The sequence below is a fragment of the Pongo pygmaeus genome, chromosome 2 (genome assembly GCF_028885625.2).
Source record: "Pongo pygmaeus isolate AG05252 chromosome 2, NHGRI_mPonPyg2-v2.0_pri, whole genome shotgun sequence".
NCBI lineage: Eukaryota > Metazoa > Chordata > Mammalia > Primates > Hominidae > Pongo > Pongo pygmaeus.
Window position 1 is genome coordinate 72,860,093 of NC_085930.1, and position 25,877 is coordinate 72,885,969.

At 42.3% G+C, this 25,877-nt stretch overlaps 1 protein-coding gene across 1 annotated transcript in view; it reads right to left on the reverse strand.

The window, feature by feature from the left end:
* ARL8B (ADP ribosylation factor like GTPase 8B) overlaps positions 1-25,661 on the reverse strand; it is a 58,578-nt gene extending 32,917 nt beyond the window's left edge. Inside the window, 2 exon segments of the mRNA XM_054481537.2 lie at positions 25,331-25,492; positions 25,494-25,661. Of these exon segments, the coding sequence (XP_054337512.1) occupies positions 25,331-25,492; positions 25,494-25,625 (294 nt within the window). The 5' untranslated portion in view covers positions 25,626-25,661.
* Positions 25,662-25,877: the final 216 nt, after the last annotated feature.

A 25,877-nucleotide genomic window follows, 5' to 3' on the forward strand; every position in this document is an offset into this window, starting at 1 on the left:
CCTGGGCAAGAAGTCTTGCCAGCTAAACAAAAATTTCCAAATGTTGATCCCAAATGGGATAATAATAATCCCAGGGACCAAGCCCAAATGCAGGACCTCAGAGAATAATTAAAGGGATCAAAGAGTCCACTCCTAGGACACAAAATGTCTCAAAGGCATTCGAGATTCAACAAGAAAAAGAGAAAACTCCCTCCGCATTCCTGCAGAGGCTCAAAAACCACATGAGAAAATTAGATCCGGAGGACCCAGTAGGGCAAGGCCTTTTGAAGGCTAACTTTGTAACATAGAGCTGGCCTGACATTATAAAAAAATTAGACAAGATTGATGAATAGAATAAAAAACTGATTAAGGAATTATTCAGGGAAGCTCAGAAGGTCTTTGTAAGGAGAGAGGAAGAAAAGCAGAAACAAAAAGCAAAAATCATGGTTTCCACTGTGGAAGAGGTAGTCAGAAAAACGTTAAATCAAAATCCCCCTCAAAGGAGAGAAGGGAATGATAGATTCCGACATAGAGAAAGAAGGGAAACGCAAAAAACTTCTAAGACTAAGAGTGGATGTTACGAGTGTGGAAAGCCAGGGCATTTTAAGAGAATGTCCTGAATAGAAAAAAGAAGAACACAATAGCAAAGACTTGGAACCAACCCAAATGTCCAACAATGATAGACTGGATTAAGAAAATGTGGCACATATACACCATGGAATACTATGCAGCCATAAAAAAGGATGAGTTCATGTCCTTTGCAGGGACATGGATGAAGCTGGAAACCATCATTCTGAGCAAACTATCGCCAAGGACAGAAAATTAAACACTGCATATTCTCACTCATAGGTGGGAATTGAACAATGAGAACACTTGGACACAGGGTGGGGAACATCACATACCGGGGCCTGTTGTGGGGTGGGGGGAGGGGGGAGGGATAGCATTAGGAGATATACCTAATGTAAATGACGAGTTAGTGGGTGCAGCACACCAACATGGCACATGTATACATATGTAACAAACCTGCATGTTGTGCACATGTACCCTAGAACTTAAAGTATAAATAAAAAAAAAAAAGAGGAAGAAAAGGTAATCCCCCTCATGACCATTAATGAAGACTAGTGGGGTCAGAGGTTCCTTCTGAGTAGGTCCCACTACGAACCCTTGATAAATTTGAAGGTGGGATCTGAGGAAAAAGAAGGGACATTTTTGGTTGACACTGGGGCGGCTTGCTCCTCCCTAATTCACCAAGGGGTACCGAACCAAGGAAAAATTGACAGTATCAGGGATTAAAAGGGAGAGATTTCAGGTTCCAATATTCAAGAAAATGTTAATTAGATTGGGACCAGAACAAATTGAGAGGTCACTCTTATATGTTCCCAAAGCAGGAACTAACCTCCTGGGTGGAGACCTGATTGTGAGATTGGGTTTAGAATTAGGAATACAGGCAGGACAAATGAAAGTAATAATGGGCCTCCTAACAGAGGAGGAAGAAAGACAAAATAATCCCCATGTGTCAGTTAGAAAAAGGCAACAGGGGAGGGTTAAAAATCACACCCTTACAGACTGAACTAAAACAACCAGGAGAAGTAGTTTGCAGAAAACAATATCCCATTTCTATTGAAGGGAGAAAAAGGCTCCAACCAGTAATAGAGGGATTAATTAAAGATGGACTATTAGAACCCTGCATGTCACCATACAATACTGCAATTCTCCCAGTCAAAAAGCCTGATGGGTCGTATAGATTGGTGCAAAATCTAAGGACTATAAATCGAATTCTCCAGACCTGACACCCTGTGGTGCCCAACCCCTACACCCTCCTTAGTAAGATACCCTATGAACATAAGTGGTTCAGTGTGGTATATCTAAAACATGCATTCTGGGCATGTCCCCTAGACCTTAGGAGTAGGGACCTCTTTGCCTTTGAATGGGAAAATCCTATAACTGGGAGAAAACAATACCACTGTACTGTGCTGCAAGAAGGCTTCATGGAAGCCCCAAACTTATTTGGTCAAGTCTTAGAAAAAGTCCTAGAGGAATTCCAACCTTCCAGGGGAACCCAGTTATTACAATATGTAAATGATCTTTTAATTTCTGGGGAGAGGAGAGCCAAGGTATCAGAAACCACTATAATAATTTCCTAGGAGAGAGGGGATTGCAAGTCTCTAAAAACAAATTGCAGTCTGTAGAAAAAGTCAAATATTTAAGACACCTGATTAGTGAAGGAAAGAGAATAAACCCAGAGAGAATATCAGGAATAGAGGGTCTACCTTTTCCTAAGACAAAGAGAGAACTCTGAAAATTTTTCGGTTTAATTGGCTATTGTAGGTTATAGATTAACTCATATGCTCAAAAGACAAAGATTCTGTATCTGAAACTACCAGAGGAGGAACCTGATTCCTTGCAATGGTCCACAGAAGAAATTCAGGCAGTGAAAGAACTAAAGCAGGCCCTCATTACAGCCCCGGCCCTAGTCCTCCCATCTTTAGAGAAACCATTCCATCTGTTTGTAACAGTAGACCAGGGCATGCCCCTTGCGGTGCTCACTCAAACCTGGGGAGGGAAGAGGCAACATATTGCTTTTGTCTCCAAGCTTCTTGATCCTGTCTCTCTTGGGGGTAGCCCAAATGTGTGCAAGCAGTAGCTGCCACAGCCCTGCTGGTAGAGGAGAGTCAAAAGCTATCCTTTGGTGGGGCCCTAATAGTAAGCACCCCACACCAGGTCAGGAATATATTAAATCAAAAAGCTGGGAGATGGTTACTGGATTCTCAGATTCTAAAATATGAAGCCATATTACTAGAAAAAAAAGATTTGGTCATAACAACAAATACTTGCCTGAATCCAGCCAGTTTCCTATACAAAGGAGAGGAAAACAAAGAGCCATCAGACCATAACTGCTTAGATATCATTGAATACAAAATCAAAGCTAAACCTGACCTTAGGGAAGCTCCACAACATGATGGGATAAGGCTGTTTGTGGACGGGTTGTCCCGAGTGATAGATGGCAAGAGACATAACAGTTATGCTGTCATTGATGGAAATAAACACTCCTTATGTGAGAAAGGTAGATTACCTAATGGTTGGTTGGCCCAAACCTGTGAATTATATGCTTTTAACCAGGCTCTAAAGCTCCTTGAAGGCCAAGAAGGCACTACATTTACTAATTCTAAATAATGCCTATGGGGTGGTACACACTTTTGGAAAAATCTGGACAGTGCAGGGCCTAATAAATAGCAGGGGAAAAGAATTGGTACATGGGGAACTGGTCAAACAGGTTTTAGAAAGACTCCAGCTTCCAGCAGAGGTTGCCATAGTTCACGTAAATGGTCATCAGAAAGGTAACACTATAGAAGCTGTAGGAAACAAGCTTGCAGATAAAGCTGCTATGCAAGCCTCCCTGGAGGAAAAAATTAGACTATTTAGCCTGATCCCAGACATCCCTAAGGTAGTATTAAGGCCCCAGTTTACCAGAAAGGGGAAGGAAGAATTAGGATAGGGGTCACACAAACTAAAAACGGGAAATGGGTACTTCCTGATGGGAGAGAAATAAGTAAACCCCTGATGAAAGAACTAATGTCTGTATTACACAAAGGGAGTCAATGGGGACCCCAGGCTCTGTGTAATACAATACATAGGAATGATGAGTGTATAGGGAAGTTTACACTTTTGCTAAACAAGTACGTGGAAGCTGTGTAACTTGTCAAAGGATAAACAAAAAGGTGATTAGAAAACAGGCCACAGGAGGAAGACCTCCCAGACTAAGACCATTTCAAAGCATTCAAATAAATTTCACAGAAATGCCCAAAGTAGGAAAACTAAAGTATCTACTGGTGATCAGAGATCACCTTTCTGGCTAGGTGGATCACTACTAGCCACAACAGCCACTGCTGGGAATGTGGTCAAAATAAAATTAGAACAGAATGTACCTAGATTTGGCCTGGTGGAAAATATTAATTCAGACAATGGGAGCCACTTTACCTCAAGGGTATTAAGGGGAATTATGGAAGGTTTACAAATTAGATGTGATTATCACACTCCTTGGTATCCCCCTTCCTCTGGAAAGGTAGAAAGAATGAATCAAACTCTCAAAAAGCATATCACCAAACTAATCTTAGAAACTAAAATGCCTTGAATGAAATGTCTCCCAATAGCACTCCTCAGAATTAGGACAGCCCCAAGAAAAGACTTGGGATTGTCCCCCTACAAGTTATTATATGGACTCCCATATTTGGGCAGAGCTACAGATCTTCCTACTTTGGAAACCAAGGACCAATTCTTAAGAAATTATATACTGGCCATATACTCTACCCTATCATCCCTTAGGTTAAAAGGACTTCTGACTCAAACTCTGCCTCTTGAGTTTGCAGTTCACCACTTCCACCCTGGTGACTTGGTGCTGATTAAGACTTGTCAAGAAGACAAGCTCCACCCAAGCTGAGAAGGTCCCTATGAAGTGCTCCTGACCACTAAGATGGCCGTGCAAACGGCTGAACAGGGGTGGACTCACTGTACTCAAGTCAAGGGACTGGTAAAAGAGACCTCGGAAGGGAAGGAAAAAGACCAGTGGAAAGTGCACAGGTCACCGGAGGAACCCTTAAAGTTAACTCTGAGAAAAATCTAAAAAGAAAACATGGGCTGGCCCCATTTCTGGAAGTTAATGTGGCTGAGATGGCCTACTACCCAAAGAGCAGAAGGTCAAAATGGAAACTGGCAGGCAACTCCTCCCTACCCAATCAGGTTTGTAATCTATGTAACCAAGATGGTAGCACCCCAGACTATAAGATTTGATGCCTGCCAGGTCTCACTTTGTGGGAATTTTGAAACTCAGAGATAGCTCTCACAGGTGAATAAACATCTTTGCCCTGAACCAGATACAGATTACAGCATGGCATTACCATGCCCCAGCTGGGATGATGTATGGTGAACCACCCAATTCAGGGTTGGACAGTAAACACGGGGTGGGTAACTCCGAGCTGAAGACACTTAAAGAATAAACTACATCTGTCCAAGGGCTCCTTGCCAAATAACTGCCAAAATTTAGAACGCAATCCTATACTCATTGCCATTAGCAATCCAGCCACTCTAGGCCAAGAACCAAAAGTAGCGTTTCAGGTATATACGTTAGGGGCAGACATCACAGGGAAAGACCCCATAGGGTGATTTGTTCTCAAATTAATAAAAAACTCAACCTCGCATTTGCCTGGAACTACTCCAACTCCAGACCCTAATAAACACTTTAGTCTGCCAAATAACAACCCTAAAAGGGTAAAAATAATTGAGGTAAAGGATTTAAGGCAAACCTTAGAAATTGAGACAGGGTGCAGGGATGTAAACGCCTGGGTCAAATGGATCAAATTTTCGGTACAAGCCTTCAACAAGAGTGACTGCTATGCATGTGCTACGGGAGGACCTCAGGCACAGGTGGTTCCATTTCCCCTAGGATAGGATACTGATCCTGAAGAAATGGATTGCATGTTGACTCTATACCAGGACAAGGATGCATGAGGAAACAAGACTTGTAAGTGTCTGTCACTGCTCTTTCCCACATTGCAGAGGTCAGATCCCAAAGCAATCCCCTCATTCTCTCTAGGGAATATGAACCACTCCTCTTGTCTCTCTAGACAGGGGGCAGAGTTCAATAAGCCCGTGGGAAAACTCTCAACTTGTACCCACAACCTAAACATCACTGGTAAGTCAGGCGATGGCAATCACTCGGCTCTCCATATACCCCAGGCTAACGTCCGGTGGTATTGTGGGAAAAGGAACCTCCACAACTTGTTACCATCCAACTGGACCAGGACTTGTGCTTTAGTCTAATTGGCCATTCCCTTCACCCTGGCATTCCATAAGATACCTGAAAACACACATGGCCACTGAAAGCAGAGAGATTTGACAAACTCTTTTAATCCCAATATATATGTTGACTCAATAGGAGTCCCTAGGGGGGTGCCAAATAAATTTAAGGCCCAAAACCAAATAGCTGCTGGATTTGAGTCAGCACTCTTCTGTGGTCAATTATTAATAAGAATGTGAACTAGATTAACTACATCTATTATAATCAACAAAGATTCATCAATTATACTCGGGACACCCTCAAAAAGGGATGGCTAGCCAGTTAGATGCCACCAGCCCAATGGCCTGGAAAAACAGGCTTGCACTAGACATAATACCAGAAAAAGGGGGTGTAAGTGTTATGCTGGGTGGGAAACGTTATACTTTCATTCCCAACAATACTGCCCCAGATGGGACCATCACAAAAGCTTTACAAGGACTGACAACTCTAGCCAACGAACAGGCAGAAAATGCTGGAATTAACAACCCATTTACGGGTTGGCTAAAAGGTTGGTTTGGAAAATGGAAAGGCATGGTGGCTTCAATCCTTACATCTCTCATAATTGTAGCAGGAGTCTTAGCAGTGCGATGTAGTATTACTTGTGTGTGAGGGGACTAGCACAGAGACTAATTAAAACAGCTATTAATAAACAATGCCAATAAGTTACCAGCAAAATAACCTGCTACTATTAGAAACCAAAATAAACTCACTCTCCTATAAGGAAGAAAGTAAACGACTTCTAAAGCAATTTGAGGACCAAAAGGGTTTAGATGAAAATGAGACCAAAGGAAGTAAATAGAAAAGGAAGGAAATTTGTGAGAAAACATTTTAAGTGGTCCATTTTCAAGGCATAATAAATCTAAGTACTGGAAGCCAGCCTGTGGATATAACAAACCACACAGCTCATGCACCTAGAAGGTCATGATAAGTGAACAGAATGTAGAGAAGGGGTCAGCCTCCTAAAAGGGGAGAAAGTTTCATTATTGGGAAATCGAAACTGAAGTGGGGAAAGGGACTAAGGTATAACCTTATAAGGGGGATAATAAAATTTAGGCAATGTCCAGGAAGACTGTAACCCCATAGTACTCAACCAATGAGGAGCCGGGGGAGGGACTTGCGTGCTAGGAGATAAATTACCTGTTGTAACTGTCCCCGGTGTGACAGCCTACCAGACACCAGATCTTGCAAGACCACCATTAAAAGTCTCACTTCCGCTGTTCTTCATGTCTCCAAGTCCATTCTTTGGGTTTGGATGGGTAAATGTGTGTTTCTCACAGGCGTGAACCAACATGCCACCAGAATGTTATTGGTAGTAACCCGTCATGGTTTCTTTGAGCCCCAGGAACCATTATTATAGCCTAGAATTTTCAGATTACAACAAATCACAGCTCCATACATACGGCTGCACACATACAGCCCCTCAGGGCATATTTTCCCTATGGACTGTACCCCTAGTTCAGTTTTAAGCAATCTGGAAACTGCTCCAACATCCACTAGCGAGTTAAAGACTAACGTGTTGAAATTTTGCCAAAAAAAAAAAAAAAAAAAATAAGAAGGTGTATTAGTCTGTTCTCATGCTGCTAATAAAGACATACCCGAGACTGGTAATTTATAAAGGAAAGAGGTTTAATTGACTCACAGTTCCACATGGCTAGGGAGGCCTCACAATCATGGCACAAGATGAACAAAGAGTAAAGGGGCTTCTGACATGGGGGTGGGCTAGAGAGAAGTGAGAGCCAAGCAAAAGACGTTTCCCCTTACCACAAAACCATCAGATCTTGTGAGACTTATTCACTACCTCAAAACAGTATGGGGAAAATAGTCCCCATGATTCAGTTATCTCCCACCAGGTCCCTCCCACAACATGTGAGAATTATGGGAGCTACAATTCAAGATGAAATTTGGGTGAGGACCCAGCAAAACCATATCAGAAGGCTTTGTTCCCTATGAACCAACAGGAGAGCATTATTTTTAAACACTGCCACACATGCTCCCCAAAGTGAGGAACAAAAACTAATCACATCTTGGAGGCAGAGCTTACAGTGAGCGGAGATCGCGCCACTGCACTCCAGCCTGGGCGACACAGCGAGACTCCGTCTCAAAAAAAAAAAAAAAACAAAACAAAACTAATCACATCTTGTGTAGTGAGAAGCTATCCTGACCATTGCTACCCCCAAAAGAATATAACAGAAAGACCTAGGAGCCCTGCAAGCCTTGCACTGCATACTGCCCTAATTTCTTTCAGACAGGATACCCTGCAGGAATTGAACTGACTCATTCAGAATTCCCAGGTCCAACATCATCCAATAACTACTTCTGCTTCCTGTTCAATTCCATTTCTCTAAGGGAAATTACACAGGAGTTTTTCTGGGCCATGAAGAAATACAGCTGATGACAAGCACTCTACAATATTCTGGGTCTGCCTCATTCTACTTCCAGCGAAATAAACTTCACTGCTTACTGAAACTGCAGCATTCATCAGTGGCCATTTAGGTCTGCAACTAAACAAATGTCAAAGATGTTACTGAGAAGTTACCCAGAAACACTTGTCTGCAAGGCTCCTAATGACACTCAGATCCTTTGTATTAGAATAAAAAAACTTATAAATGTGGCCAAGGATTATAGCATATAATGCCAGGTGACAACGTCTCCATAACCCCTTATCAGCTCTTTTCTACCTGGAAGATAAATGAAGCCCCTAAAATTCTGTTCCACAGGTATATCATAAGATAAATAGGCAATCCTCCCATTAAAGACTATCTTTAAAGACTGCTAGCCTAGGCATAGTAGAGGCAAGAAAATGACCTACTCTAAGAAATGACCTACCTCTAAGAAAGTGACCATGGCACCTGTCATTGGATACATTAAAGCCAAGATTTTAACTTCTTAGTCCTTTAGTGCCTACTTTTAACATTTTTCTGCCTCACAATTTTGCAACTTCATCTCCCAAACTAATAGTATCATATGGATTGTCTTGTGTTCCCCTCTACTGTAAAAAAATTCAGTAACAATTTTTAAGAATATTATTAATAATTCCCTAAAATCATTTTAAACTACAGTGTATGGAATCTTTTAGCTGTCTACTTATATATCAGTAGAGACATCTGTTTCTCAAGTGATCCTGGCAGTACAGTGGTGTGGCTGCAGAGAATGCCATGGGCTGAATACATTCTTTCACTGGCTCTTCCACACTGCAGCTCTCTCTGGGTATTACTGAAGAAACAGTAAGCATTGTAAAGCCACTCCATTAGCCCAGTCAGTGCTTTCGACATTGTTTCACAGTGAAACTCAACTCTTAAAATGATGGACAGTCATAAAATACTGAGTCACTGTACACTTCTCAGGTTCCAAACTGCAGTGCCTTCTAGATAGTAAAATCATTATTTATTCAGTAGCTGCCTAAAATTCCACTTACTATCATTAGGGTGGGGAATGTGGCAGGTGCAGTAAGGGCAGTAAGAAGTTGGAGTGACAGGAATGTTTTTCAATCACATGTGATGACTGTATCAATAACACATCCTTATTAGCTAAGCTATATGTAATTGGCTTATACTATTTAAAAATAATAATGATAATAGCTCAACATTACTCATTTTACTCTGGCCTCGTATTACAGAAAAGAAAACTTGAGGTCAAGGTCACAAGGTCACATACACACAGCTAAATAGTGGCAAAACTGGAATTTGAACCTAAGTTTAAACTTAAAAGCCCTAAAAGTGATTTTCCACTTTAGTGTAATGCCTCAGGCATTTGGCAGTTATTTGTTGGCAAATGAACGAGAGTCATTATTTGTACAAAAGCTTGAAGCCAATGTTAGACTGCTGAACAACAAAATACAAACTCCACGATAAATTGAGAGGTTGTAAATAGATGCTCTGCTAGTCTTCTACTGTGGTAAAAACAAACAAACAAACAAACAAAAAAAAACCTTGGAGCAATCACCACCTCTTCTACCAAGCCAAAACTATTAACTACAACCAAATTTATCAGCAGAAGAAAAACCCAAATAAACCAGTAAATTTTTCACCAAGTTTCCCCTAACATCCTAGCACATCTAGGATGGGTTATGGCACCAAAAAAAAAAAAAAAAAAAAAAAATCCCCAACAACTACAACAAAAACCTGTCATTTTAGTTTCTCTCTCAGAATGACAGAAAACCTTCAAGAATCAGAAACCATTAAAAAATAATAATAGTGAGCAAAGAAAGAAGATTTAAAAAGAAGAATCAGAATCAGAAACCAGGTTAGGCACAGTGGCTCGTGCCTGTAATCCTAGCACTTTGGGAGGCTGAGGTGGGAGATTAATTGAGGCCAGGAGTTTGAACCAGCCTGGGCAACATAGTGAGATCCTGTCGCCACAAAAAATAAAAAGTTTTTAAAAATTAAAAAAAGGGCTGGGCATGGTGGCTCACGCCTGTAATCCCAGCACTTTGGGAGGCCAAGGCGGGTGGATCATTTGAGATAAGGAGTTGGAGACCAGCCTGACCAACATGGTGAAACCCTGTCTCTACTAAAAATACAAAAATTACCCAGGCATGGTGGTGCATGCCTGTAGTCCCAGCTACTTGGGAGGCTGAGGCAGGAGAATTGCTTGAACCCAGGAAGCAGAGGTTGCAGTGAGCCAAGGTCGAACTACTGCACTCCAGCCTGGGTGATAGAGTGAGACTCTATCTCAAATAAAAAAAAAGGAGAGAGAAAATTAAAAACTGGTCCCTTGTGCCCAGTACACTTCTACTCTGAAACTCAGGAACCTTTCGTTACCTTCTCAAATTGAATTCCCACTCAGTGCTCACGTGAAAGGTGAGGGGGTTCCACTTCATCTAGCATCTAGTAGAGCACACGATCCTGCCCTAACCCCCGAGTATCACATCAGCCTACCACCTAAGGAGTACTCATTCTATGCCAGTCACTGTGCCAACTGTCTTACCTCACCATGAGCTCATGGGGCAAGTATTCTCATGCCCAAATCCCCAATGAGGAAACTGAAGCTTTGAGGAGGTCACAGAATTGTGGCATATCCAGAATTTAAATTTAGGCCTGCCTGATCCCACATACTTAAACATGACCCTATACTGCTTTACTCTATTTAAGTCAACAATTACAGAGCAGTAGGCACACTGCTTCATTTAAAGGCCATAAATATTGAAAGGGAGGTTGTAGTCTGAAGGTAGAGACCAATGAACAGATAATTTGCACAAATAAATATAATTTTGATCAAGTGCTGTGAGAAGAGTTAGGGCAAAGTTTTACAGACCTGGGAACTGAACGATGAGTAAGACAGTGCCATCTAGGGGGAAAGGAGTACCAGCAGACAAAAACAAGCATCGCAGGCAAAGAAAATCAATTGGTATCTTGGGCGTCTCATTCTCCATCATTACCACAATCTAACATTTACTTCAAAGGCCTACTTCCTCTATCCTTCTGCCCACAGCCATTCTGCTGTAATTTCACTAGCTAATTTAAATCCCCTTTCCAAATCCTGCCAGAATAAATACTAAAATTTGTTAAGTGTTCCTAGGAAAGATAACATAGGGTAGTACTAACAGCCAGTAGAGTAGACTTAAAACACTTGGCACAAAGAGCCAAAGAAAGCACAAAATGCACATGGAACACCATAAGGTCATGCCCAGTTTCCAAACTAATTTCAGTGACAGGAGGCGGAAGAATTAGATTTATCAGGAGTCAAAGCAAGACCCTAAAGGATTTGTAAAAATGGAACCCAGATTCCTTATAACTCATCTACTTTATGGAACAAGACACTTCAGACTGAATTGGAATTGAATTTCAGACCCAAATGACAATTAACTGGGTCACTTAATCTTTCTTTATCTTACATAAATCAATAAATGTCCACTTAAAGCAAGAGGGCCAAAAGAATAATATAATGCCTTATGTGAAAACATTTTACAAAATAATCAAGTTCACTTGTACCCAGGAGGCAGAGGTTGCAGTGAGCCAAGATCACGCCACTACACTCCAGCCTGTGCAAGAGAACAAGACCCCATCTCAAAAATATATATATTATAATAATAATAATAATAATAATAGTAATAATAATAGGCCAGGCGTGATGGCTCACACCTGTAATCCCAGCACTTTGGCAGGCCGAGACGGGTGGACTGCCTGAGCTCAGGAGTTTGACATCAGCCTGGGCAACACGGTGAAAACCCGTCTCTACTAAAATACAAAAAAATTAGCCACGCGGGGCAGCATGCGCCTGTAATCCCAGCTACTCAAGAGGCTGAGACAGGAGAATCGCATGAACCTGGGAGGCGGAGGTTGCAGTGAGCCAACATCGTGCCACTGCACTCCAGCCTGGGCGACAGTGAGACCCTGTCTCAAAATAACAATAATAATAATAATAATAATAATAATAATAGTAATAGGCCGGGCGTGGTGGCTCACGCCTGTAATCCTAGCACTTTGGGAGGCCGAGGCGGGCAGATCATAACGTCAAGAGTTTGAGACCAGCCTGGACAATATGGTGAAACTCCATCTCTACTAAAAATACAAAAATTAGCTGAGCATGGTGGCGTGCACCTGTAATCTCAGCTACTTGGGTGGCTGAGGCAGGAGAATCGTTTGAACCTGGGAGGTGGAGGTTGCAGTGAGCCGAGATTGCACTACTGCACTCCAGCCTGGGCGACAGAGCGAGAATCCGTCTCAAGAAAATAATAATAATAGTAATAATTAAGTGAGCCAGGAACAATGGCTCACGCCTGCAATCTCAGCACTTAGGGAGGCTGAGGCAGAGAATTACTTGAATCCAGAAGGCAGAGGCTGCAGTGAGCCAAGACTGCACCACTGCACTCCAGTCTGGGCAACACAGTGAGACTCTCTCAAAAAAAAAAAAAAAAGATCAGATGTGTTTCATTAATTAAATGAAATAATTTTTACTGAATGTTCTTTGTATTGGAAATGGGAGGAAAGGATGATTACATAAAATAGGATGTCTAGAAACTAACTCTATGTTAACTAGCCTATAAAGAATAACATAGTAGGCCAGGCGCGGTGGCTCATGGCTGTAATCCCAACACTTTGGGAGGCTGAGGTGGGCAGATCAGCTGAGGTCAAGAGTTTGAAACCAGCCTGGCCAACATGGCGAAACCCCGTCTCTACCAAAAATACAAAGATTAGCCAAGCGTGGTGGTGTGTGCCGGCAGTCCCATCTACTCTGGGAGATGAAGGCACGAGAATCGCATGAACCTGGGAGGCGGAGGTTGAAGTGAGCTGAGATCATGCCACTGTACTCCAGCCTGGGAGACAGAGCGAGACTCCATCTCAACAAAAAGAATGACACAGTGAAGGTGGAACAGCCATTTCCTAACTTGTTTTATGGTAATGTCCACATGTTCCAAAATGAACTGCTATCTGTGAGCACTATAAATCCATTATCAGACTGCTCTAAATGAGTCTCTAAGCAGATATCAAAGAACCTACCTGGCCTATGAGGACGAAGGATCACACTTTGTCTTTTCAACCACACAGTAAAATGATCAGTAATGTAATCTGAGTAGAAGAAAAATGATGCTCTCACACTATCTACGTGTTTACCTGGCACCAAAGAAAAATCCCAACTTAAATGTCAAGAAATCAAATATTCTTTAGATTTAAAGCACACAAATCACACCTAGAAAATTTTCTCTTCAGTAGAAAGTCACTATACAAACCTAAGCCAGGCACTTTCCAGAAACAGAAAAATTACTCTTCGAATTAGACAGCAAAGGCTTCCCAGCCTGCAAATGAATCTGACCCACTCTGAATATATAGCCTTCATCCCAGCTATTAAAGACCTCTTCTGGGTAGACTGCATTCTGGCCACAGATTCATGTACATAAATACCACAAATAAATCAAGATAGCCCAACAGCAATCCTGAGGAGTGGAGAACATTCTGCCTAGTCCTTGTGTCCGAAACATTGGCAAAACGAGTAATCAGCAGGGTACAGTAAGTGACAGCAATCAGTAGAAATAAAAGATCCTACAACTCACTCTTTTTGAAGAGAAACTAGGAATGGATCTCAACTACTTCCTGTATCTCTTACTACTCCTGAAGACAAAATTAGGAATTGGATGAAATGTTAATTCTCAGTTTTTGTGCCACTGCACTTAAATATGGCATTCATAGCCTGTCATTTCCAACCAGCAATCCCTTTATATCATTAATTATGTAATACTTTTTTTTCCAGGGGGGTGGGGTGTGGTATGCAGTGCAGGGGAGACCTGGTCTCACTCTGTCACTCAGGCTGGAATGCAGTGGCACCATCATGGCTCACTGCAGCCTCCTGGACCCAAGCCATCCCCTTACTACCTATGCCTCCCCGGTAGCTGGGACCACAGACACGCAGCAGCACATCCAGCTAATTTTTTTTTATTTTTTTATTTTTTGTAGAGACCAGAGTTTCACTATGTTGCCCAAGCTGGCCTTGAACTCCTGGGCTCAAACGATCCAAATCCTTCTCAGCCTCCCAAAGTGCTGGGGTTACTGGCATGAGCCACCACGCCCAGCCTGTAATACAATTTATACTCAAATCATCCCTTTTTCTTCTAAACCCATTCTTTCTTCCCCACCCTGTAACTGCTGTTTGCTGATGGTACAACCATATTCCCCACCATTCAATCAAATCTTTAAAAGGGTCTTTGCAAATTCCCCTTTGTCCTGTACCTCTGACTTAATTGCTAAATTGTACTCATCCTACTTCCATAATAATGTGTATCTTTCCCCTCCTCCCCAACTGTCTCCCTCAATGTCTCTCAACCAGACCTCTGTAATAATCTTGTAACCAATTTCCTTGCGGATGGTCTCTATATTGCTGCTAAATTAATCCTTCAGAAACACAGGTCTTATCTTATTCCTCTGAATAAAAACCTTCAGTGGCTCTCCATGGCTAATGTCATACTCAGTCAATGCCCTGTGGGAGCTGATTCAATCTACTTTCCCAGCCTTTGTTTCTTTTTCCTTCACTAAGGTTATGCCTAAACCAACAAAAAAATTTCTTTCCCTCAGCTGTGCCTTTGCTTTTCCCACTGTTCCTGCTTAGATATCTTTTTTTCCCCACGATACCGGCAGTTCCACAAGGGCAAGAACATTGTCTGCTTTGCTCCCCATCATATTTATGCTGCCCAAAACACTGCTTGACATATTTGTTGAATAAATGAAATTCCTCTACTCTTACAACCCAGCTCAAAAGCCATTCCTGCCACTGTCCAACCAAAACTCAGCAAACAGCCTTACTAAATAAAACTCCTCCAATGTCTTAATGGGGTGGGTCGGGGAGAATTCCAATAGCATTTTGTATCAATCTTAAGGCACTTAATATTCCTCTCCTATACATGGCACATACCCGACCATAAATGACCTTGTCTGGTACATTTATAAGTTATCTATCACAATGCCTTGCACACCGTTTAAACATGCATAGAGTAGGTATACTTTGCTATTATTCATTCATTCATTCATTCAGTATTTAAAGAGCTTGTCATGTGGCAGGGACTGTTCTTAGCACTGGGGTACAGCATTGTAAAATATGATAAAGTCTTGCCTCTGTGAAAAGGGACAAAGACTATTAGAAACAAGAGAACAAGATAATTTCTGATGGTTAAAAATAATGAGAGGGGCTGGGCGCAGTGGCTCACGCCTGTAATCCCAGCACTTTGGGAGGCCGAGGCGGGTGGATCACCTAAGGTAAGGAGTTCAAGGCCAGCCTGGCCAACATAGTGAAACCCTATCTCTACTAAAAATACAAAAAAATTAGGCGGGCATGGTTGGGAGAGCCTGAGGCTGAGGCAGGAGAATTGCTTGAACCAGGGAGGCGGAGGTTGCAGTGAGCCGAGATCGCGCCACTGCACTCCAGCCTGGGAGACAGAGTGAGACTCTGTCTCAAAAATAACAATAATAACAATGATAGGGAATACGATCAATCCTAACTTAGGACAATATCTACTACAGAAAGGACGGTAGGACTTAGGCACAGTGGCTCATGCCTGTACTCCAACACTGGGAGGCCAAGGAAGGAGGAAATCTTGAGCCCAGGAGTTCAAGATCAGCCTGGGCAATACAGCAAGATTCCATCTCTACAAAAAACAATTTTTTAAAATTAGCTGGGCATGATGGCACATGCCTGTAGCCCCAGCTACTCAGGAAGCTGAGGCAGAGGACTGCTTGAACCCAAGAGGTTGAGGCAGCTGTGAACCATGATTATGCCACTTTACTCCAGCCTGGACGACAGGGTGAGACCCTGTCTCAAAAAAAGGAAAGGATGACAGAAAAATTCAAAGGTTAAAACTAGTCAAATCATTTCATTTCTGAAATTACTGGAACTCTGAAAAAAATGACAAAAACCAAAGTTAAACATTTCGGTCACTTAAGAGTAGAAAATAATGGCAGTAACCAAAATATCCGTATAAGGGTTAATGAAAACCTGTAACATCAATTTAATATTTTTAAGAAATGGGTAGGCTGGGTGCAGTGGCTCACACCTGTAATCCCAGCACTTTGGGAGGCCAACGTGGGTGGATCACCTGAGGTCAGGAGTTCAAGACCAGTGTGGCCAACATCGTGAAACCCCGTCTCTACTAAAAATACAAAAATTATCTGGGCATGGTGGCGTGCGCCTGTAATCCCAGCTACTCAGGAGGCTGAGGCAGGAGAATCGCTTGAACTCGGGAGGCAGAGGTTGCAGTGAGCCGAGATCGCACCACTGCACTCCAGCCTGGGTGACAGAGTGAGACTCTGTCTCCAAAAAAAAAAAAAAAAAATTTAATTTTTTTATTGAAATAAAGCCAAAAGCTAGAAACGAAATAGCTAAATTATGAAGGAGAGAAACGTAGGTTTCCTTTCTTTTCCTAGATTTTCCTCTGATAAGAACTATTTACAAATGATGAAGTCCATGTATTGGCTTAAAACATTCTCCGGACAAAATGAGCTTTCAAGAAAATGGTGGCCCGGCACGGTGGCTCAAACCTGTAATCCCAGCACTTTGGGAGGCCAAGGCGGACAGATCACAGGAGTTTGAGACCAGCCTGGACCACATGGTGAAACCTCGTCTCTACTAAAAATACAAAAATTAGCTGGGCATGGTGGCGGGTGCCTGTAGTCCTAGCTACTCAGGAGACTGAGGCAGGATAATCACTTGAATCCCCATGCCACTGCACTCCCAACGTGGATGACAGAGTGAGACTCCGTCTCAAAAAAAAAGAGAAAGAAAAAGAAAAAAAAGAAAAGAGTGAAGAAAAGGCAGGCCTAACTATGGGTCTAACTTAGATTTTAAGCAACCTCATTCTTAACATTATGCTACATTTTGCATACTGAAGTAAGAATATAGGTTCATAGGCCGGGTGTGGTGGCTCATGCCTGGGCCGAGGCAGGCGGATCACTTGATGTCAGAAGTTCAAGACCCGCCTGGCCAATATAGCTAAACCCCATCTCTACTAAAAATACAAAAAATAGCCAGGCGTAGTGGCGCACACCTGTAATCCCAGCTACTGGGGAGAGGCTGAGGCAGGACAATCACCTGAACCCAGGAGGCAGAGGTTACAGTCAGCCGAGATCACACCACTGCCCTTCAGCCTGGACAACAAAGCAAGATTCCATCCCCTCGCCAAAAAAAAAGAACACACACACACACACACACACACACACACACACACACAAGCAAGCAGCATCCCACTATAATAGGTCCAAGATTAGATAAGGATTATACTGAAATACATCAGGGTTAGGAATATGCAATCTAGCAATACTTCTAAAACAAAATAGCAGCATGATAAGTAAAGGGGATGAGCTATATTTATATTTACATGGCTTGCCTGGGAAGCTCAACAAAAAAGAACTGTGTTCTCAGGGGCAGGCGTGGCGGCTCCTGCCTGTAATCTCAGCACTTTGGGAGGCTGAGGCAGGAGAATCTCTTGAGCCCAGGAGTTCCGGGACCAGCCTGGGCAACATAGTGAGATCCAGTCTCTACAAAAAAAAAAAATATTTTTTTAAGAGAATATGGCCTTGGTCAGGTGCAGTGGCTCACACCTGTAATCCCAGTACTTTGGGAGGCCAAGGCAGGCAGATCACCTGAGGTCAGGAGTTCGAGGTCAGCCTTGCCAACATGGTGAAACCCTGTCTCTACTAAAAATACAAAAACTAGCTGGGTGTGGTGGCAGCTACTTGGGAGGCTGAGGCAGGAGAATCACTTGAACCCAGGAGGCAGAGGTTGCAGTGAGCCAAGATCATGCCACTATACTACAGCCTGGGCGACAGAGCAAGACTTTGTCTGAAAAAAAAAAAAAGAGAGAGAGAGAGAATGTGGAGAATGTGGCCTCACTATGTTGCCCAGGCTGGTCTTCAACTCCTGGCTTCAAGTAATCATCCTGCCTCTGCCTCCCTAAATGCTGAGATTACAAGCATGAGCCACCACAGCCAGCAGCAAAAATCTTTTTTAAAAAAATTAGCCAGGCGTAGTGACATACGCCTGTGGTCCCTACTACTTGGGAGGCTACGGTGGGAGGATCTCTTGAGCCAGGGCCCAGGAGGTGGAGGCTGCAATAAGCCATGATCATGCCACTACACTCCAGCATGGGCAACAGAGCAAGAACTTGTCTCAGAAAGAATTATGTTCTCTATAGTTATCAGTCTTGGCAGATGCTGAAATATAAAAAGGAACTTCTTAAAATATATTAAACACAAACAGAGCAGTATCATTAGGATAATTTTAAAATACCGCTCTACTTCATCAACAAAACTATGTTTGTCTTAAAAAATACCAGAGGACAAAGTGCTTAACCAAAGTACAAATTTATATATGAAATCTGTTCAGTATTAGCTGGGCGAGGTGGCAAACACCCGTAATCCCAGCTACTTGGGAAGCTGAGGCAGGAGAATTGCTTGAACCCGAGAGGTGGAGGTTGCAGTGTGCCAAGATCACGCCACTGCACTCCAGCCTGGGAAACAAGAGCGAGACTCTGTCTGGAAAAAAAAAAAAAAAAAACTGTTCAGACCTTCTCAGTGGGAGTGTACACTTTCTGGAAAGCAATTTGGCCACACGACATAAAATGTGTTTTTGACCCAGAAATACCAACACTGGAATACATCCTCAGGAAGTGCAGATCAAATTGAGTACAACAGGAAAACATAGGAAATTGCTCAAATGTCCAATGAGGGAATTACCAAATATGTTATGGTATATCCACAAGACATACCACAATGGGATAAACTATGAAGACATGAAAAATGTTTTAGATAGAAAAATGCATACACTGTAACAATTAAACCAGAATATAAAGCATTATAAGTAATATTATCTCAGAACTTTTTAAAAGACATCTGGATGTACACATTAAGAAGACAAAAACGAAATGCTTTTAATGTTGACAGTAGTTAATCTTGCATGGTAGAAATAAGTGGCTTCTTCTACCTTATACCATTCTTTTCACATCTCCGCTAATGAGCCTGTATTGTTTTGATAACACAAAAAAAAATTTCAGAAAAAAATTTTTTTAATAATATTTGAGTAACTTTTTTATAGGTTCAATGTATTTTGTATCCATGTTCAGTAACCATCCACTTACTACATCTTTGAAAAACTTAAAAAATCCATTAACTTGTGAAATATCTTCTAAGACAGTCATTTAGAATGCATTATTGCACTCTAACAGCTTCTTAATGAGAACATTTGGCTTTCAAGATTCTTGGTCTGCAAGGAAAAACAAATAATTGGAGAGGGGATGAAGGGTAGAGAACTTTATGGAAGGTAGAGATGTTCCTTTGTAAGATGCCTCATTTTCCACAACTCGGAATCTATACTTGAAGACCACCTTATTGGAAGACTAGCTTTTCCAGTCAAGTTTCAGATGTGTAAAACATCTAGACTTGAACCACAGCCCATTTTCTTTAAAAATGGTTTTTGCCATTCTTACCTCCAAAGACATTAAATAATAAGCAATACAACCAAATACAAAATTATTTCTGCTTTTTTTTTTTTTTTCTTTTTGAGACGGATTTTTACTCTGTTGCCCAGGCTGGAGCGCAGTCACCCAATTTCGGCTCAATGCAACCTCCGCCTCCCAGGTTCAAGCAATTCTGCTGCCTCAGCCTCCTGAGTAACGCCAGGCTAATTTTTATATTTTTAGTACAGATGGGGTTTCACCATGTTGGTCAGGCTGGTCTCAAACTCCTGACCTCGTGATCCGGCCGTCTTGGCCTCCCAAAGTGCTGGGATTACAGGCTTGAGCCATTGCACCTGGCCCTCTGCTTTTTTTTTTTTTTTTTTGAGATGGAGTCTCGCTCTGTTGCCCAGGCTGGAGTGCAGTGGCACAATCTCGGCTCACTGCAAGCTCTGCCTCCAGGGTTCACGCCATTCTCCTACCTCAGCCTCCCGAGTAGCTGGGACTACAGGCGCCCACCACCACACCCAGCTAATTTTTTGTATTTTTAGTAGAGATGGGGTTTCACCGTGTTAGCCAGGATGGTCTTGATCTCCCTCTGCTTTTTAAAGATATTAAAGGTAGTTCAACAACTCAATAATGCCTGTTAGCCAGTTATTTAAATATCCAAACATAATATTCCACTCTTACTTTCCATAGATTATCATTCCTTCTCCTAATTCATGTTCATAGATAAATATATAGTCCTCAAATGTTAGTCAATATGCTTAAGATGCCTGGATTTAAAATACTCTCTCTAGACTGACACATAGTACTCATTACGTCTGTATTTCTGATTCTATAAAGCAAACATTTTATATACAATACAAAAATTGCAGCTGATTTTTTAAATTAAATTAAATACAAAAAAGATGTTTAATGGATTAAGATCTCCCAATCCAAAGTTCTATGGTTCTAACCTCAGCTGTATCTAAAGAGGTGGGAAAAGTAGAAAGTACACTGGCCCCAGATTCTAATTCTATCTCTGCTACTAATTAGCTTTGTTGCCTTAGGAATTCCACTTAACCTAACTGGATCTGCTAGCCACATCTAAAAAAACGAGGGTAAAATTAGACTACTTAATTAAGGTTTCTACAAACTCTTTAAAAAATGATTCTAGGTTCATATTTCTACAGTCTTCCCAAATATCTTCTTTTCCTAATTCTCAGCAGTAATAAACTTCCTTGGATTAACCTTTCAGGTATCAACAATGTGCAAAAGTGTAGACAAATTTTTATACTTCCATTTAAAAAATACATAATATCCATAAGATTTATCCTATATTATTTTGGTAAATCCTATTAGATATTTTTTAATAACTATAACATATCTAAGAGCCCCAGTTAAAAATAAAGATTACTCAATATACATTACACATATAGGCACATGACTTATTGTGCAATAACTGCCAGAACAGTTAGCAATGGAAAATACTTCATTCCCTGACACTAATCAGAAAAGTAAAGACTAGGGTGTTTCTTTTTTATAATGTTCAAAACAAAAGAGAATACTACATATATCAAGTGTCTCTACATAAAATTAGATTAAATTAGGTATCATTTCAGTTTTAAAATCCTAAGGAAAGGCATTTTAAGTCTGAGCATTCTGTAACTAAGCTGCATTATCCTTTAGACTCAAAGCAAACCCTACATATAATAGTAATTCAGTCTCATGAACCTTTTGAGTAAGTTAAATTGACATCTGTTAAATCTTCCTTAACGTTTAAGGCACATGTAGTGACATTTTAATTTGTTTACAAAATGTTGATTTTTACAAAAAGAAAATTAGCTTCAGCTGAAGCTTTTCATACCTGAGAAGTTGCTTCTTAAATTTGAATAAATAAATGGTCAACTTTCTAGAGTGACACATAGTACTCAATACATCTGTATTTCTGATTCTATAAAGCAAACATTTTATATACAATACAAAAAGTGCAGCTGATTTTTTAAAAGGCTAAACTTACTATTTTGGACACATTGTTTCTACCTAAAAATCTGTAAAATCATCTTTAATCACTAACTTGGATTTTAATCACTACATCCTCAATATATTCTATAAGAATCAGGGGTTAGGTTAAAGCCTTGAGGTTAAAAAAAAAAAGTATGAAATTTACTGAGGTCCCTTTCAGCATCTTAAAAGCCACAGCCAATTACAGCCCAGATATCTTTTTTTCTTTTTTAAATTAGTATTACTTTTAATTGACAAATCATAATTGTATACATTTATGGAGTATAATGAGATGTTCTGATACATGTTTACAGTGTGGAATGACTAAATCAAGCTAATTAACACATCCATCACCTTATCTTTGTGACTTTTTTTTCTTAACTGAAGCTACCCACACCATTACAATTTTAAAAATAATAGTCTAATGATAACAGTGGGCTGGGCACAGTGGTTCACGCCTGTAATCCCAGCACTTTGGGAGACCAAGGCAGGCACATTACTTGAGACCAGGAGTTTGAGAACAGCCTGCCCAACATGGTGAAACCCCATCTCTACTAAAAATACAAAAATTAGCTGGGCATGGTGGCAGTCGCCTGTAGTCCCAGCTACTCGGGAGGCTGAGGAACGAGAATAGCTTGAACCCAGGAGGCAGAGGTTGCAGTGAGCCAAGATCACGCCACTGCACTCCAGCCTGGGCAACAGAGCGGGACTCCGTCTCAAAAAAAAAAGATAATGGTGGTAATGGTGGAGCCACTGGTTCACTTTGACTTCAACAGCTTTGCAGAAGTTTTGTTGTTGTTAAATATAATAATCTAATGGTGGGAGGGGCAGGGGGGAACACATGATGTGATTACTTTCCCCAATCCATAAATCCACTACTGCAGCCCACATCTGGATAGATACAGGGATTCAAAGTAGAAAATGATACCAGTTGAGTCCCTTCTCAGTATTTTTCAAGCCATTGTTTCTGCATTAAACGGGTATGCCCAATTACAAGTAACAACAGTTACCATTTACCTATCCCCTTCTGTGGGTCAATATGAGTGCTAGCCACTTAACATCTTTCATGTCATTTAATCCCTAGAGCAACTCTGTAAGAAACATATCATTACCTCCATTTAATACATGGAAAGTAAGGACTCAAAGAGGATATAAGGCTGCTAAGCGGCAGAGCCAGATTTCAAATCCAGGGTTGTCTGACTTCAAAGGTCATGCTCATTAAGCTACACTGTCTACTGAAAACAGAAGCATGAAAATTACCAAGAAGTTTCTCAAAGATTTGCTCAACTTTTTAGAGTTCCCATGCATAACAACTTAACTGCAACAACTACAACTGGCTGTATTAATACACCTATCTACATGATACATTAATTCTATGTTGTCAAAGGAAGAAGTTTTATAAGATGACTCCAATTCTCATCTCAAGGGGATATGAAAAAATTTACAGTTAACTGAGCTCAACTTCACTCAAGCTTATGCCTCATCTTTTCCATATTATATAAAAGCTCTAGCGGGCTTATAATCCCAGTATGCTGGGAGGCCAAGGCAGGAAGACTGCTTGAGGCCAGGAGCTCAAGACCAGCCCTGGCAACACAGCAAGAGCCCATCTTTATAAAAAATAAAAATTAAAAATAAATAGCGAGCCATGGTGGTGGCACATGCCTGTAGTCCCAGCTACTTGGGAGGCTGAGACAGGGAAGATCACATGAGCCCAGGAGTTGGAGGCTGCAGTGAGCTACGACTGCACCACCGCACTCCAGTTTGGATGAAAGCACAAGACCCTGTCTACAAAAAAGAAAAGAAAAAAATTATAATATAAATATGTAACCCGAAGTTCATCTTTCCTCATTAATTTTAGTGGTATTAGGCCAGGAACGGTGGCTCATGCCTGTAATGCCAGCACTTTGGGAGGCCGAGGCAGGAGGCTCGCTTGAGCCCAGGAGTTCAAGGCTGGCCTGGCAACATAGGAAGATCTTGTCTCTACCAGAAAAAAAAAAAAAAAAAAAATTAGTGGTATTAGATACACATTCCACTCTTCTATTCCTGCGGAAAGATAGTCATTCCAAGCGCAAAAAATCATAATATTACAATAGAAGGCCAGGCGCGGTGGCTCACGCCTGTAATCCCAGCACTTTAGGAGGCCGAGTCGGGCGGATCACATGAGGTCAGGAGTTTGAGACCAGCCTGAGCAACAAAGCAAAACCCATCTCTACTAAAAGTAATTAGCCGGGTGTGGTGGAGGACGTCTGTAATCCCAGCTACTCAGGAGGTGGAGGCAGGAAAATCGCTTGAACCTGGGAGGTGGAGGTTGCAGTGAGCTGAGATCTCGCCACTGCACTCCAGCCTGGGGGACAAAGCGAGACTCCGTCTCGAAAAAAAAAATTAATAATAGTAATATTTAAAAAGGAACAGAACAACAAGCAGGTAAATCTTCCTTACACACATCATTCTTCAAAGGACTTTAGGGTTTCTGCTAATCTCTTTTTCTCCAAGACTTACTCACTCCTGTTGCTTTATTACTGCAAGGACTAAGAATCACAAGTTACCTATTTTCTCAAACATGAAAGCTGTGTTTGAATCATCTTGTGTAACCTAACCAGTCGGACAGCTAATCTTCAGGATTTCAACAGTCATCGAAAAGGTGGAAGAACTGCTGCCATCTCTCTTCAGAACAGTTCTAAAACTCCCCTGGCGTGTACAAGCCACTACCAGCTAAAACTGAGTCACAACAACTCTTGGGCTCTAAATAAAGATCGAGGAGAAATCTTTCACTCCTATTTATTTCCCAACCAACCAAACAAGCAAAACGAAATAATCACCTTTCTACTCAATCATTGCTGATCAAACACCACATTCTATGTAAGTCCTCAGTGCAATTTTCCTTCCACCCATTCCCTGGGCCTGCTAAGCTATGTTCCTGCCCAGTACCTTCTTTTCTCTTCAAGTGAAAAACACCATTTAAAGACCAACTCCTCTTTCGCAGGGTAGTTAACTTTATGCTAACAGCAGATCCATCTTATCCACTCTCTTACTCTTAGCTTAATAAATACTGTGTATTGTGGGCTAGCTAGAGCTCAGCAATCAGCTTGGTCTCCGCGCCTGGGGGACGGGTGAAAACAAGTAACTGAATTAGATGGGACCAGCGGCCCACGGAATTCAGGAAGGCGCCCACACTGGTCTCCCGCTTTCACAATAGGGCTATTGGTCCAAAGTGGCAACTTAAGAGAGGCTCTTAATGCTTACGCTTTCTCATACGGCTGACGGATTTGCCAAATCCCACCCTTTGGGAAAGTGACAGACTGGACTTAACTCTGGCTGCCCCTACTGGGCAAACCCAAGGGAAACCCCAATCCCCAAGAGCTTTAAAAATGTGACGAGCTCAATTTAACTCTTTCCGAGCTCCCGCGGCGTTGAGGACACAGCCCTTGGAAAACGTCTACACTGACTTAACCCTTCCGCTGTCGATCTCAGTGCTACTCCCCGCGCCGCCAACACGCGGGAAATTCCAAATCCTGGCCCTCGGGAGATGACAGGCCCAGCTTCGCCCGCCCCCCGCCATCAGTCCCATCGCGCCGAGGGGAGCCCCAACTCAGGCCTTGGAGAGGCGCCGGGCCGGACTCCCGGCTGCGGAGCCCCGGGCGAGTGAGTGGGCGGGCGCTCACCGCGATGACATTGACGAAGGTGGTCTTGCCCGAGTACTGCAGCCCCACGAGCGTCAGCTCCATCTCCTCCTTCCAGAAGAGCGAACGGAACCAGTCCAGCAGGCGGGAGATGAGCGCCAGCATGATGGCGACCGGGAGCGAGAACGGACAGGAGGACGGACGAGCGGCGGCGTCGACGACTTCCACACGAGCGGGCCTCCGCCCGGACCCTCCAACGGCTCCTTGGTGCCCCGGCACGACACGGGCGGACACCGGCGGGCGGCAGCAGCCAGACCCAGGAAGCCAAGCGGATCATATGACTCGCCCTACCCCCCACGCCCGTCCCGGCGGCGCCGTCGGCACCCACGGCAAGAGCGGCACGGCCAGTCCGGCCAGGCTCTCCCGCCGCTGGCATCGCCACCTGGTGGGCATGCCCCGCAGCACAGCGTACCCGCGGGCCCCCTTGAGGCTTTCTCTACATTCATTCATGTTGGTTCATTCGTCATTCATCCACTTATACATTCGTTAATTCATTCATTCATTCATTTTTTTCTATAATTGTTCATTA